General features: G+C 41.5%; 1 protein-coding gene across 4 annotated transcripts in view; it reads right to left on the bottom strand.

The window, feature by feature from the left end:
- DENND5B (DENN domain containing 5B) overlaps nucleotides 1-14,059 on the bottom strand; it is a 159,238-nt gene that overhangs the window by 49,132 nt on the left and 96,047 nt on the right. For all 4 annotated transcript variants that reach the window (XM_060776781.2, XM_060776783.2, XM_060776782.2 and 1 more), the window contains 2 exons: nucleotides 9,004-9,191; nucleotides 483-1,019 (listed from right to left, as the gene is read on the bottom strand). In XM_060776781.2, coding sequence (XP_060632764.2) covers nucleotides 483-1,019; nucleotides 9,004-9,191 — 725 coding nt within the window. The remainder of the gene's footprint in view (nucleotides 1-482; nucleotides 1,020-9,003; nucleotides 9,192-14,059) is intronic.

The raw sequence follows: 14,059 nt of genomic DNA, 5'->3' as shown, positions 1-14,059 counted from the left end.
GTAAAATTTGGTGCCTTAGCTTATATTTGGGCCGGCTTATACTTGAGTATATATGGTAAATCTTTTCAAAAACAGGATACAATTGGAAAGTGTCTTCCAGCTTTGTACTGTTTTTAAAAAGCTTCTTCTGGGATTAAAACAGGCCAGGGGATACCCCAAAATATGACACAAATACCCCATGCCTCTTACAGCATTTTTCGATCTGTCTGGGAGTAATTTATTGTTTGTAGAGAGTACAACCTTCTAAAGTTCTCCTGATGGGCTAATGCCAACTCCTGCCTTCCCAAGTTGTTCACCCCTGGTTTGGGCAAACATTTCAGTCCACAATTTCTGCCATAACTATTACTTGGAGATACCACAAGAGCTGAGATCTTGTCCTTACAAGATATATGCAGCATACATGGCCTGTCCCTGAGCTTTGAGCCTTTAAAATAGGAAGCCATTGACTTGGCTTAGAAGGAAAAGAATATGATTCCTTTTACCTTGTCAAAATTTTGCATCTGTTCCCTATTTGTCAGCCATGATTCTCTATCCTGTGCAGCTTGAATGACAAAAGCTTCATAATCGGCGAACATCTGTGTGAATCGGTTGGCAAAGACCTCCCGAAGCTGCACATTCAGTTTGTAGTCCCTCAGCTCCCCATCTTCACACTGGAGCTTAACGTCTCTCTCTTTTTCTACCAGAGGAGCAGTAATGCTCATCTTATCCATTGCAACCCCTGTCCTTTTGGCCAGCGCCTGGAGGCGGGCAATGGTTTCGTTGCCTTTCAGGAGCTCGTACATGTTGATGGTGTTGCTGGGGATGTTTCCGTTCTTTTTGTCATTGGCCAAGTCGTTCAGAACGAGGTTCTTCAACTTGGTAGCACTCTCGCTACAAGGGAAGTTGCCCTCAAGGGGAATTTCATACTGAAGGAGAACCTCTGAGATTTCTTGGATGAAATTCATCTTGTTAGGAAACTGAGGAAGTTCCTCTGGCAACTCGATAAAGTGGTTATCGATATCCACAAAACAGAGGTTGGCCTGGAAAATAATAACAAAATATACAACATTATTAATATTTGTACTGATCCTCAATAGTAAAAATGAACAGACAGTTTGGACCTAATGGCCAAAATGGTTATTTCTTCCAAAATGGTTATTTCTTCACTTGGCCAGTGAAACGCCTTCAGACAAGAAACAATCAGGGACAGCCAATCACCCCTCAACAAAGGATTGCCCCAGGCAGTAACAAGCCAACCCTAAAAACTGTCAGGCCATCATTGTGGCGTAGCTGGCTGAGTGTCAGCTGCATTAAGATCAATCTGACCAAAAGGTCATGAGTTCGAAGCCAGCCCGGGTTGGAGTGGGTTTCCAACCAATTGTGTGTAGCCTGTTGTCGACCTTTGCAACCCGACAGACAGTTGCATCTGTCAAGTAGGAAAATTAGGTATTTATTTATTTGGAGTGCTTCTACCCCGCCCTTCTCAACCCCCTAGGGGGGACTCAGGGCGGCTTACAAAAAGGCACAATTCGATGCCTAACAATTCACAAAATACAATACAATATACAATATGCAATACACAAATTGACCATATAATATCAACAATTATAACTAATTAAAACAGTCAAACAATATACTAGCAGCAATAAAATCATCTTGTGGTCAATGTTCGCCAATTCATAGTTCGTAATCCATCTAGCATTGTCATTATCCTTTCCTACTCTGGTCGTCATTGGTTGTCTTTGTCCATCTGCCAGCTTACCTGAAGGCCTGGTCCCACATCCAGGTTTTTAGCTTCCTTCTGAAAGCAAGGAGGGATGTTGCTGTCCCAATCTCCCCCGGGAGTGCATTCCACAGGCGAGGGGCCACCACCGAGAAGGCCCTGTCCCTCGTCCCCACCAGTCTCGCTTGTGATAAAGGTGGGGCCGAGAGCAGGGCCTCCCCCGCAGAACTTAAACTCCGAGGTGGGACGTAGAAGGAGATACGTTCGGACCACCTTAAAGTGTTTAAGGTACCACCTTAAAGTGTGGGGAGGCTAAATTAACTAATTTATGAGGCCATAAAGAAGACTCCAGCAGAGCATTCCAGCGGGGAAGCATGCAGGGAATGCAGAAGTACTTAATCAGCGTCGCAGATGGACGATGAAAGCGACAGCTCCCCTGGCGGCCAGAAAAAGTTAAATAGCCTCTGTGTATGTCTGTATATGTTTGTATGTCAAAAATTGGCATTGAATGTTTGCCATATATGTGTACACTGTAATCCGCCCTGAGTCCCCTGTGGGGTGAGAAGGGCGGAATATAAAAGCTGTAAATAAATAAATAATAAATAAATGCTAATCAAGGTTGCCAATTGAAACATTCACACCAAGCTCCAACAGACAAGAGTTATTTCTCCCACCCTGGACCTTCCACAGATATATAAATCCAATTTTCCTAGTTTCCAACAGACCTCACAACCTCTGAGGATGCCTGCCATAGATGCAGGGGAAATGTCAGGAGAGAATGCTTCTAGAACATGGTCATACAGCCCGAAAAAACAACAACAACCCAGAAATGTCTTCAAATCCAATAAAAATGTCACTTCTTCAGCCTACATTTGCCTTGAGGATAGTACTGGGGCACAACATAAATTAACACCAATAAACAGTTCTCATTCTATCCAGGGAAACCATTTGTGAGCATTTTACAATGTTGGCACGACAGCAATGAAATACAACAATAATAAACACTATACGCCTACTTTCATTTTAAAACGCATTCTGGACAGACATTTGAGAGTAATGCTTCATCATCTAGTGCTTTGGTGTCTGATCATTTCTGAATGTTCACTGTACTATTGTGGCATGCTGCCTGTGGGTGTTCTTGTCTCATGTCTTATTGTGTTTTCAAATGTATAATTATATCCTATTATGATTTGTTTGTCAGATTGGTTATTGAAAATGTGAGTGTTACATTTGTACAAAGGTATACTTCAGCTAACATAGTCCCTTACAGTGAAGAGATCATTTTTCCCTGGATGCATTTTGGAAGAATCCTTCAGGTAGTCCCTAGAAGATTCAAAAAATTGTATCCACTTATGTAAGACTTATCTGACCTAATTGCTTCATTACACATTTGTATCTTATTAATTTTAATACAATGGTAACTTCTATTTTTTTATTTCATGTCAAAAGCATTGAATAAATAAATAAATAAATATAAAACTGGTAAAATAAAGGGAGCACAAGCTAAATAATTTTAGACCAAAAATGGGCAACAGCGACCACGTTGTCTGTAGCTTTAAACAGTTCTTATCTATGCATGTGTAAGGGCATTGTGAAGAGGTATGGGGGGGGGGGGGTTAAGGATTCAATCCCCCCCACCCTCGAAATATGTCAGGTTGAAAAAAAAACTGGTTTACTCATGAATTTTAACTGGTTAACCAATTCATTAGTAAACCAGTTTTTTTAACCTGACACAGGCCCAGAAATCACCCACAAACAAGGTCGTACGAATGAAACAAACAAAAACGGATAGTGATTCTATACAAATGCACAAGACTAGTTTGAACTGCTCTTATTTTTTCATTGTGTAGGAACCTATCCCTATTTTTCAATGCTATTCCTTCCCCTCAAGTGTTAAACCTTCTATTAAATAATTATACCCAGGAATGCATCTATTCATTAACTTGTGTGTGAGGAGCGGCTTGAGAAACTGCAAGTTGCTTCTGGTGTGAGAGAATTTGCGTTGCCCAGGGGATGCCTGAATGTTTTTGATGTTTTACCATCCTTATGGGAGGCTTCTCTCATGTCTGCGCATGAGGAGCTGGAGCTGACAGAGGGAGCTCACCCGCACTCTCCCTGAATTCGAACCTCCGACCTGTCGGTCTTCAGTTCTGCTGACACAAAGGTTTAACACATTGCTCCACCGGGGGCTCCTTATTCATTAACTCAAGGATACCTGAGTTAAATTTCAGAAATGAAATACTATAGTCTCAATTACCAAATAGAGAGGATCCAAGAGAAGCCATGAGATTTACTTAACATTCAGCAGGTCTGCTCCAGATGTGATTAACAATGGGATTTGGGCTGAAATGTGGCTAAGAACAGTTTCATTTTAAGTATAAAGATTCAATTGCATGAAAATCTGAATAGGAAGCAATCCCTTCACTGACATATCCTTAGGGAAATATATAAAAGAAAAAAATTGAAATGCTTTCAAATGTCTGGAGCATGGCCAAGGCAATGGACAGAGATGGCCCAGCATATTTTAGTGCCACGGGCACTTTCATCCATCTGCTTCGCTCATATCACAATGAGAATAAATCCAACCATGAGCCATTTGCTTCCCTCCTATGCAGCCCAAATTCTTTCACTTGAAGCCCAGGCTTAACAATTTAACGTCTGCTTTAACTGTGATATTTTATAATTTTCACACTGGTTTCTTTACTTAAATTGAATCTTCTGTTTGAGAGCAGGAAATAAGAAGCAAAATCACTTTTGATTTAGATCTCCCAGGGAAACCTCTGAAATAAAGAGGTGGCTTGGAAAAAAATTATATTTTCTTAATTCAACTTGTATCTGAAATTCAATGTGCACAGATTTCACTGTGCTGAAACCTGCTTATTTCCCCAGAGGGAACAGAGGCCTCAGAAGTACCAAGCCTGGCAAAGCAGCATAACAGGAGGCCTAGATATTCACAAGGGCACTGGCAACGCGTTCTTGTTAGTCTTTGAACTGCTGTTTAATTGGTACCAGCGCTCTGTCAATTTCTCCAGGGCATGTCGCAGAAGTCCACTTGCGGAGCATTTCTAACAGGAAGAAAAGGCCTGTAATCCAAACTAAATTCCCAAATTACATTAATTATCTCGTCTGTATGCTCAGAAATGTTTTTAAACAGTAGGGAAGGACTGCAAATATGGCTTTCCAAGGTTATTTTTTGGCATTCTGGATGCAGAGTGCAATTCCTGTGGCTTTGTGTACTGATACCGGCATGTCCCAAGCAGAGGGAAATATAGTCTGCAGAAGCAATTGCTTTGCATACAACAGTGAAATAGTCTGCGGTGCTGCAATTCGTTTTTGGCTCATGAGACAATCCTTTTATCTACTAATATTTAATTTCAAAGGCTTTCAAAATATGAGGCTCTGCAGAACCATTTCAAAAATATGAAAGTAGACTTGGACCCAGAAAGTCCTCAGGAATCCCCAAAAGCACTCAAAGATATTGCTAATTCTGATGCCTTGGAAAGTCTGACTTGGCCACGGTGGTCCATGCTTTGGTTACATCCCATTTAGATTACTGCAACGCTCTCTATGTGGGGTTGCCTCTGAAGACTGCCTGGAAGCTGCTGTTAGTCCAACGCTCGGCAGCCAGACTACTAACGGGTGCTGGGTATAGGGAGCACACCACTCCACTGCTACACCAGCTCCACTGGCTGCCAATTAGCTTCTGAGAACAATTCAAAGTGCTGGTGTTAACCTATAAAGCCCTAAACAACTCCGGCCCTGTTTACCTCTCCAAACGTATTCTCCCCTATGAACCATCAAGACTATTAAGATCGTCTGGAGAGGCCCTGCTCTCGGTCCCACCGGCCTCGCAAGCGCGTCTGGTGAGGACGAGGGACAGGGCCTTCTCGGTGGTGGTCCCTCGACTCTGGAACTCTCTCCCACAAGAGATCAGAACCGCCCCTTCTATCCTGACATTCAGGAAGCAGGTGAAGACGTGGTTATGGAGACAGGCATTCGATGAGTGAGCCAACACCCAGAGATATGGATGGAGGATGATGAACATCAAATTTAGTGGGACGACTGACCATTGTATTTATTGAACGTAATTGCTGTTTTGCTGTTTTAATGTTTTATTGCAATATGAAGTATGATGTTTTATTGACTGTATGTATTTTATGGTTGGAAACCAGTCTGAGTCCCTCAAGAGAGGTGAGAAGGTCAGTATATAAAACTTTTAAATAAAATAAATAAATAAATAAATAAAGAATCTATGATGGCCAGCCGTCAGGATTTTATCTCAAGTGCACAAGTGGTTTATATTTAACCCCAAGCTTGGAAATAGCCTGGAACAATAAAAGGAATGTAGAAATGAAGTGTACTTCACTAGCATTCACTGCCAGAAAAGCAAATGGTATCACTGTCTCTAGAAAGCCATGTTTCAGACCTCTACCTCATCTTCTGTTACTTGAACACTGGAAAAGAATGGAGGAGGGGGTTTCAGTCCTGACAGAGATAATGAACCAATAGACAAGGCCATAGTTATTTGCAGAATATGAATATTTAATACAGAGTTGTTCCTATAGTGTGGGAACAGATTGTGTTTAGGAGAGGTGTGCAATTCGGACAATTGGGATGCCATTCCGGGGGTCCATTGTCAGCTGACCCCTCATTCTGTTTATCAAAAGTTACTTGAATCGGGAGGGGTGTTGCCGTTTTCATTTGGCAAAGATTGGCTACAATGGGAAACTTTAAAGGCTCAATTCTCAGTCATTTTACGACCTATCTGCATGAAACCGATGTCAGTTTTAGACTCCATTTACACCTGCAGGCCTGCCATGTTTCAAAACAATTCACCAATCTACTGATTTTTAAAGAATTATTTTTTAATTATTTTTTAAGTTTTAACCATAACATTTTTTAAAATAAGACAAACCGCAAGAGATGGTTTCTGGGAATTGTAATCGCTGCTTGTGTCCATTCAGAGCATGGACACAACCAGGCTTTTTATTGGCTGAGAAACACACAGAGAGAAAAACTTCAACACCCATCATGCTCCGAAAAGGAACTCAGAGACTTTTCAATATTCTCCCCATGCAACTGCTGCTAGGAAAGCAAGTTCTCAGCAGGAACCTTTCTGGAGGAGGAGTCTAGGAAACTTTCCAAAAACAAATGGATGGATGCTGGTGCCGGTGCAGAGAAAAAGACGCTGCAATAATCCCATCTTCTCCAGAAGCCCCGTGGCAGTAGGTATATTGCAGAATTAATTCCATCCTCTCCAGGAGCTGATAAAATCCAGCTTCCTTAATCCATTTTGCTGGGTTTTGTGGTTCCCTCCTCTCTGTTCTGTTTTCGGAGCTTATATAAAACAGACAACTGAATACTACAAATTATATTTAGTTCAAACTGATTCGGGCCGAAGCTTAGTGTTTAGATGGCTACTTTTCCAAACTCTTTTGCAAGTGAAGAACTCAGGGGCATAATTTGGAGCTTGGGAAGGCAGATATTGTAGCACCAATGAAAGTTATTTGTGGTATAAGTCTTCCTTATCAGGTGCATATATATAGTAGCCCCCTGTCTTTGGAATACCCTCCCCAAGGATATCAGACAAGCCTCAACGCTGGCAGTTTTTAGGAAGAGTTTAAAGACCCGGCTGTTCCGGTGTGCCTTTCCGGAATAGGAAACTCCTAGCATCACGTCCCAGACACACCTTATTAGAGATTTCAGACTGTCTGCACATTGCACTTACCCATAGTCCTTGCTTATCATCTGTCACATCCAGCACTTTTTTTAACTGTACCCTTTACATCCGGCTCGGCCCTAGTTTTTATTATGTCACGGTGTATTGTTTTATTGCTTTAGTGTTATTGCTTAATTGTTTTTGGTTTGCTTATGAGTTATGTGTACTGCATATTGTTGTTTTATCGAGGGCCTTGGCCTTTGTAAGCCGCATCGAGTCCTTCAGGAGATGTTAGCAGGGTACAAATAAAGTTAATAATAATAAAATAATAATAGACAGACATTTATATCAGGAAGACATACAATTATGCAAAGCAAACCCTGTGATTGTGATGTCATCTGAAACTGTGGTAAATCTTACCTATAATTAGTATAATATCAGTATAAACAAACCAAAACCCACAGGGTAATGTCACTTTTTTGGGGGGAAAAGTAGTTGGGATTATCCACATTCCAGATTCATAGCACTGAACTGAAGCATAACACATTTAGAGGGCATTAAGCTGAGGAAGTCAGCATCTGTTAAATACACACTGATTCAATGGATCTACTCTGATTGAATTTAGGCCTCAATCCCCTTCTGATACAACTTTGGAACATAGGAAAAAGGTGAAGATGCAAAAACAGTGGTTGTCAACTTTCCTTAACAATGGTTCTAAACCCCTCATGTTGTGGTGACCCCCAGCATAAAATTATTTTCACTGCTACTTTTTAACTGTAATTTTGCTACTGTTATGAATTGTAATGTAAATATCTGATATGCAGGATAATTTTCATTCAATGGACCACACTTGGCACAAATACCCAAATTTGAATACTGGTGGGGTTGGGCGAGGGGGTTTGGACCCCTGCGGTGGTTGTGGGGGCGGGGGGGAGGGGGGGTTCTGAGGAGTCACCCAAGATTGATTTGAGGGGGGTTGATTTTGTCATTTGGGAATTGTAGTTGCTGGGATTTTTGGTTCACCTACAATCAAAGAGCATTCTGAACCCAACCAAGGATAGAATTGGGCCACACTTCCTACAGGGAACCCCCATGAGCAACAGAAAATACTGTGTTTTCTTATGGTCTTTGGGGACCCCTTTGACACCCCCTCCTGACTCCCAGGTTGAGAAACACTGCCAAAAGGACAGGTCTTAACTTTTACACTTCAATCCTCTTTCCCATACCTCTGCTTTACTCTATGCTTAGGTGCTATCAGCATAAATGAAACAGGTCTGGGAGTCTTGTTAAGAGCAGATCTTGGAAATAGCATGTTTTGTATCTACAACTTTCATAATTCCCCAGTCAACATAACTGAGAATTTACATTTTTGTCCTACAACTCTACAATGCTGGGAGCAGTAGTCCTCAAAAGGTACATTTCTAACTTCCAGCCTAAGGAAAATTCAGCGTAAACAAAGAACTCAAATATAGAGTAAACAGGGTACCCAAAGGCCAAGGAACACCATCCCACAGCACATATGCACTTACAGAAGTATGAGAGCAATAAATGAAAATGTTGAGCTTACGGCAAGTTAAGAAAACAAAAACATCCTTGACTTGGGGAGCCCAAATGGGGCGCAGCACAGAGCATCATGGCTCACCTCTTGGGGAAGTTCCAGTTTGGAACGGTCTGTTCCTTCCTTGGACTGCAGACCCATCAAGTAAGGTACAGGAGCATCAAGGAAATGCAGGAGAGAGGCGGGGAGAATAGGGACATATACGTGTTGCCACTGAAATGGGAAGAGCAGCGTGGTGATCCCCTCTGCGACCGTCATCAGGCGCTGGTAGTCTAAGAGCAGAAGACCAACATAGAATTACTTTTAAAAACCTCATTAGTTCTGAAACTCCCTGAATATTTCAGCATCAGACAGATGGCAAATGCAGAGCAATTCTTAAACCACCCAGGACACTTCTGATATAGCCATTCATCGGCTGGATTTCATGTGTAGAGCAAGTTCACTGCCTGTTTGAAATGAATTAAAATATTAACTCTAGGCCCACAGCGCTAAGAAAGCGATGAAATTTTAACCAGATGCATACATCCAGCTATGATACAAAATTTAAAAAGGGAATTTAAGATAAATAACAGAAATGCTCGGAGAACTGCAAAGCATAATTATGTGCATTGCTTTGTCAAATCGCCAGAGGAACAGCAATATGCAGATGGGATGAGAAGGCACGGGCAGAGAGGAAGAACTGCTGTCATATCCTTTTTTGCTCATAATTGCTCATTAAGCTGAATTTTCAGCTCATGAATTAGCAAGTTCCAGGTTCTAAGCCAGACTGCAAATCTCCTTTCAGACAAAATGGAAATTAGATACATCAGCCTTCGCAAACTAGTGCCCTCCAGATGTGATGTCTGGTGCTTATTTTAACTTTGCTTTCAAAATTGGGTAGTATAGCACGATGGCTCAAGAGGAAGGGATTTGTGGCCCAATGTGTCAGGATTTGAAGTTGGGAAAATGTGAAGTACACAGATATAAGATATCCCCCAAGACAGATTTTTAATGATTCCATTGGCATATTCACAGAAAAAAATTGTCATTTTGTTCCTGGATTAGTTTATTTTTTTAAAATTAGGGAATGGTTTGTGCAATAATTGAGCTGCATATTTCATCCTTTTGTGGTTCACAATTATTGTAAAAATGCAAGTTCAGCTGCTCACCAAATAATTATAATTATAATGATTATTGCATTTGATACAGCATGGGCCATGATTTTATCCTTGAGCTCTTGTTGTCTTGCTGTCAATGTTCCTGGTAGTTCAACAAGTGCTTCAGATGCACTGACAACTGGCACAACAAAGCACTGCATGGGCAGTTCCTTGACAAAATTGAAGGAAAAGTTGACAAGGAGAAGATCTGGTTATGGCTCACGAATGGAACCCTGAAGAAGGAGACAGAAGGCCTGATTCTTGCAGCCCAGGAGCAAGCCATCAGAACCAATGCCATTAAGGCCAGGATAAAAAAATCAGCAGATGACCCAAAATGCAGACTATGCAAGGAAGCTGATGAAACCATGGACCATATCCCCAGCTGCTGCAAGAAAATCACACAGACGGACTACAAACAAAGACACAACTCTGTGGCCCAGATGATTCACTGGAACTTATGTCACAAGTACCACTTGCCAGCAGCAAAGAATTGGTGGGATCATAAACCCGCAAAGGTCGTGGAAAATGAACATGCAAAAATACTGTGGGACTTTCGAATCCAGACTGACAAAGTTTTGAAACACAACACTCCAGACATCACGATTGTGGGGGAAAAAGTCTGGATTATTGATGTCGCCATACCAGGCGACAATTGCATTTAGAAAAAACATCAGGAAAAACTCAGCCACCATCAAGACCTCAAAATCGAACTGCAAAGGCTCTGGCATAAACCAGTAGAGGTGGTCCCTGTGGTCATTGGCACACTGTATTTGGAAACAATAAACATCGACAAAATCGCGATCTGTCAACGGCAAAAGGCCACCTTACTTGGATCTGCATGCATCATTCGAAAATACATCGCAGTCCTAGACGCTTAGGAAGTGTTCTACTTGTGATTTTGTGATACGAAATCCAGCATATAGATCTCGTTTGCTGTGACATACTGTGCTTTTGTGTCAATAATAATTGCAATCCCAGGCGACAGCAGGATTGAAGAGAAACAACTGGAAAAGCTGACATGATTTAAAGACTGAACTGCAAAGTCTCTGGCACAAGCCAGTAAAGGTGGTCTCAGTAGTGATCAGCACACTGGGTGCAGTTCCTAAAGACCTTGGCCTGCACTTAAACACAATCGGCGCTGACAAGATTACCATCTGTCAGCTGCAAAAGGCCACTCTACTGGGATCTGCCAACATTATTCGCCGATACATCACACAGTCCTAGACACTTGGGAAGAGTCTGATGTGTGATCCAATACAACAGCCAGCAGAATGACCTTGTTTGCTGTGTACTAATCTTATTGTGTTTCAAATAACAACAACAACAACAACAACAACAACAACTTAATTTTTATACCCCAACTCCATCTCCCCGAAGGGACTCGGGGCAGCTTACATGGGGCCAAGCCCAGCAATACCATTAAAACCTAACACATTAAAATGAATAACAACAAAATAATAACAAAAAAAACAATATAAAACTAAATAAAAACGACATTAAGCAATATATAAAACAAACATCAGAAGCAACAACCAATAGCAAAATTCAATGTTTTGTCGTGGGTGGGCGGACTGGTGCAACAACAATAGAGGATAGAGCTAGTGTGTAAAGTGCAAATATCATATAGCAGCAACAAGGATAAGAGCAATTAATCACTATAGTAAAGTGTGAGGACAAGGTTGTAGTAGGTTTTTCGGGCTGTGAGGACAAGATTTTTTGACTCTTCAGACAGGCCTTTGATCCTGAGTAATCCATGGCCAATGTGGCGAATCATTGATAGTACTGGTTTGCACTTTGATTGATTGTTATGACAGATAGCCAGCCTGAAGGTTCCATAGCATTTTAGGAATTTTGTAATTTTCAATTTTAATTTTATCAATGAGATTTTAATGTGCTGTTGATTATATTTATGTCATTGTATTTATAATTATGTATTGTTGTCTGCATGTGGCACTTGGAGTGCTTCTGTGAGCCACCCCGAGTCCCTTTGGGAAATTGTGGCAGGGTCCAAATCAGGATTATTATTATGATTAAATATTCAGATATGCAAACTATTCAAAAATTATTTTGTTAATTGAAGACTTTTCAAAAAAAATATTTTTTATTAGAGCCTGAAAATAGTAACGAGGAGCTACACATTGCAAAGCGGTGATTCAGCAAAAACAGCCCAAACACCTCTGTATAATATGCAACACACTACTTTAATCAAAACCAACAGACTTTCCCTTTCCCTGCAGTGGAGGCATGCTCATCGTAAAAATATAATTGTCCGCCTCCCAAGTGCATTATCTATTTTTATACCATACATATCTCAGAGCTTTCAGCATAGGAAAAAACCAATTTGCGTTCATGCTGTAATTAAACAACCGCATGGCAAGGGAGGGAAGGTGGACACTGGCAATCCAATTCCTCGCTTCCTGCTGGCACAAGGCAGCTTTCCCAACCAAGATAACTGCAAGAGGAAGACATGCACTCCTAGCAAGGGTATAACCAAGAAGCAATTAGATTATCACATCCATTTGAGACACATGGGCATTAATAATGTAACTATGGTTTTAATTTTCTGCATTGACAATAGACAGGACTGTAATTCATCCCTTCTCTCACGCGTAAGAGAGATCTGATTTCACTGTTCAAAAACAAATCTGGCTACAAAGAGAGACCTGTTGCTCAAAAAAAGAAAACAAAGATTATGACATCGGGGAGCAGGATTTCCAGTCACTTCAGGTATGTATTGGGTGCAGTCCCCAGGGATTCAGGGGTGGCAAATATGAACCAAGGCCTTGCTCACATGATTTAAACTCATACACCGGGACTGTGGCGCAGCTGGCTGGGTGCCAGCTGCATTAAGATCACTACTGACCAAAAGGTCATGAGTTCGAAGCCAGCCCGGGTCGGAGTGAGCTTCCGGCCAATTTGTGTAGCTTGTTGTCAACCTTTGCAACCCGAAAGACAGTTGCATCTGTCAAGTAGGAAATTTAGGCACCACCTATGTGTGGGGAGGCTAATTTAACAAATTTACGAGGCCATAAAAAATATCCAGCAAAAGCATACGGGGAATGCGAAAAGTACTTCATCAGTGTCGCAGATGGGCGGTGAAGCGACAGCTCCCCTGGTGGCCAGAAAACTGGAATGTTAAATAGCCTCCGGCTGTCTGTCTATATGTGTTGTGTGTCTTTGGCATTGAATGTTTGCTATGTATGTGTACATTGTAATACGCCCTGAGTCCCCTGCGGGGTGAGAAGGGCGGAATATAAATACTGTAGATAAATAATAAATAAACCCCAACAGATGACTACAGCCATAGGCTCAAAAATGGAGAGAAGAATTAAACTTCCCCAATCCTGCTATGAATGAAGATAGAAATTAGTCAATTTGTTCCAGAAAGACATCTTATTTCTCTCTAATAAGAGAGAACTACAAGAGGGAGATTCCATCTGAACATGAGGAAGAACTTCCTGACTGTGAGAGCCGTTCAGCAGTGGAACTCTCTGCCCCGGAGTGTGGTGGAGGCTCCTTCTTTGGAAGCTTTTAAACAGAGGCTGGATGGCCATCTGTCAGGGGTGCTTTGAATGCAATATTCCTGCTTCTTGGCAGGGGGTTGGAATGGATGGCCCATGAGGTCTCTTCCAACTCTTTGATTCTATGATTCTAATATCAGGAGATGGCAAGAACATCACTTTTCCTTGTCAAATCTCTGGAAATCCCAGAGACTGCTCTGTGGAGTAAACCTACCAAGTTCTTGCCCTATCTGCCTCTGTTCTCTAAAGAGCAGAGTTAATGAAACGGTGAGCCTCTGGGGTATTCAAATTTTGCAGAATCCATGGATAAGGAAGTCACTCTATCATCTATCTATTTGGTCCTCCTATCTAACAATTCTGCACCCACTGATTCAGCCAACTACATCTCAAAAATATTCCAGGGAGTGGGGATCCAAAAGGCAAACCTTGATTTGGCCTATTATATAAAGGATGCCATTTTACTATGCCATCTATATAAATAAA

The sequence above is a fragment of the Anolis sagrei genome, chromosome 5, assembly GCF_037176765.1.
Source record: "Anolis sagrei isolate rAnoSag1 chromosome 5, rAnoSag1.mat, whole genome shotgun sequence".
Classification (NCBI taxonomy): domain Eukaryota; kingdom Metazoa; phylum Chordata; class Lepidosauria; order Squamata; family Dactyloidae; genus Anolis; species Anolis sagrei.
This window is presented reverse-complemented; position numbering and strand designations above follow the sequence as displayed.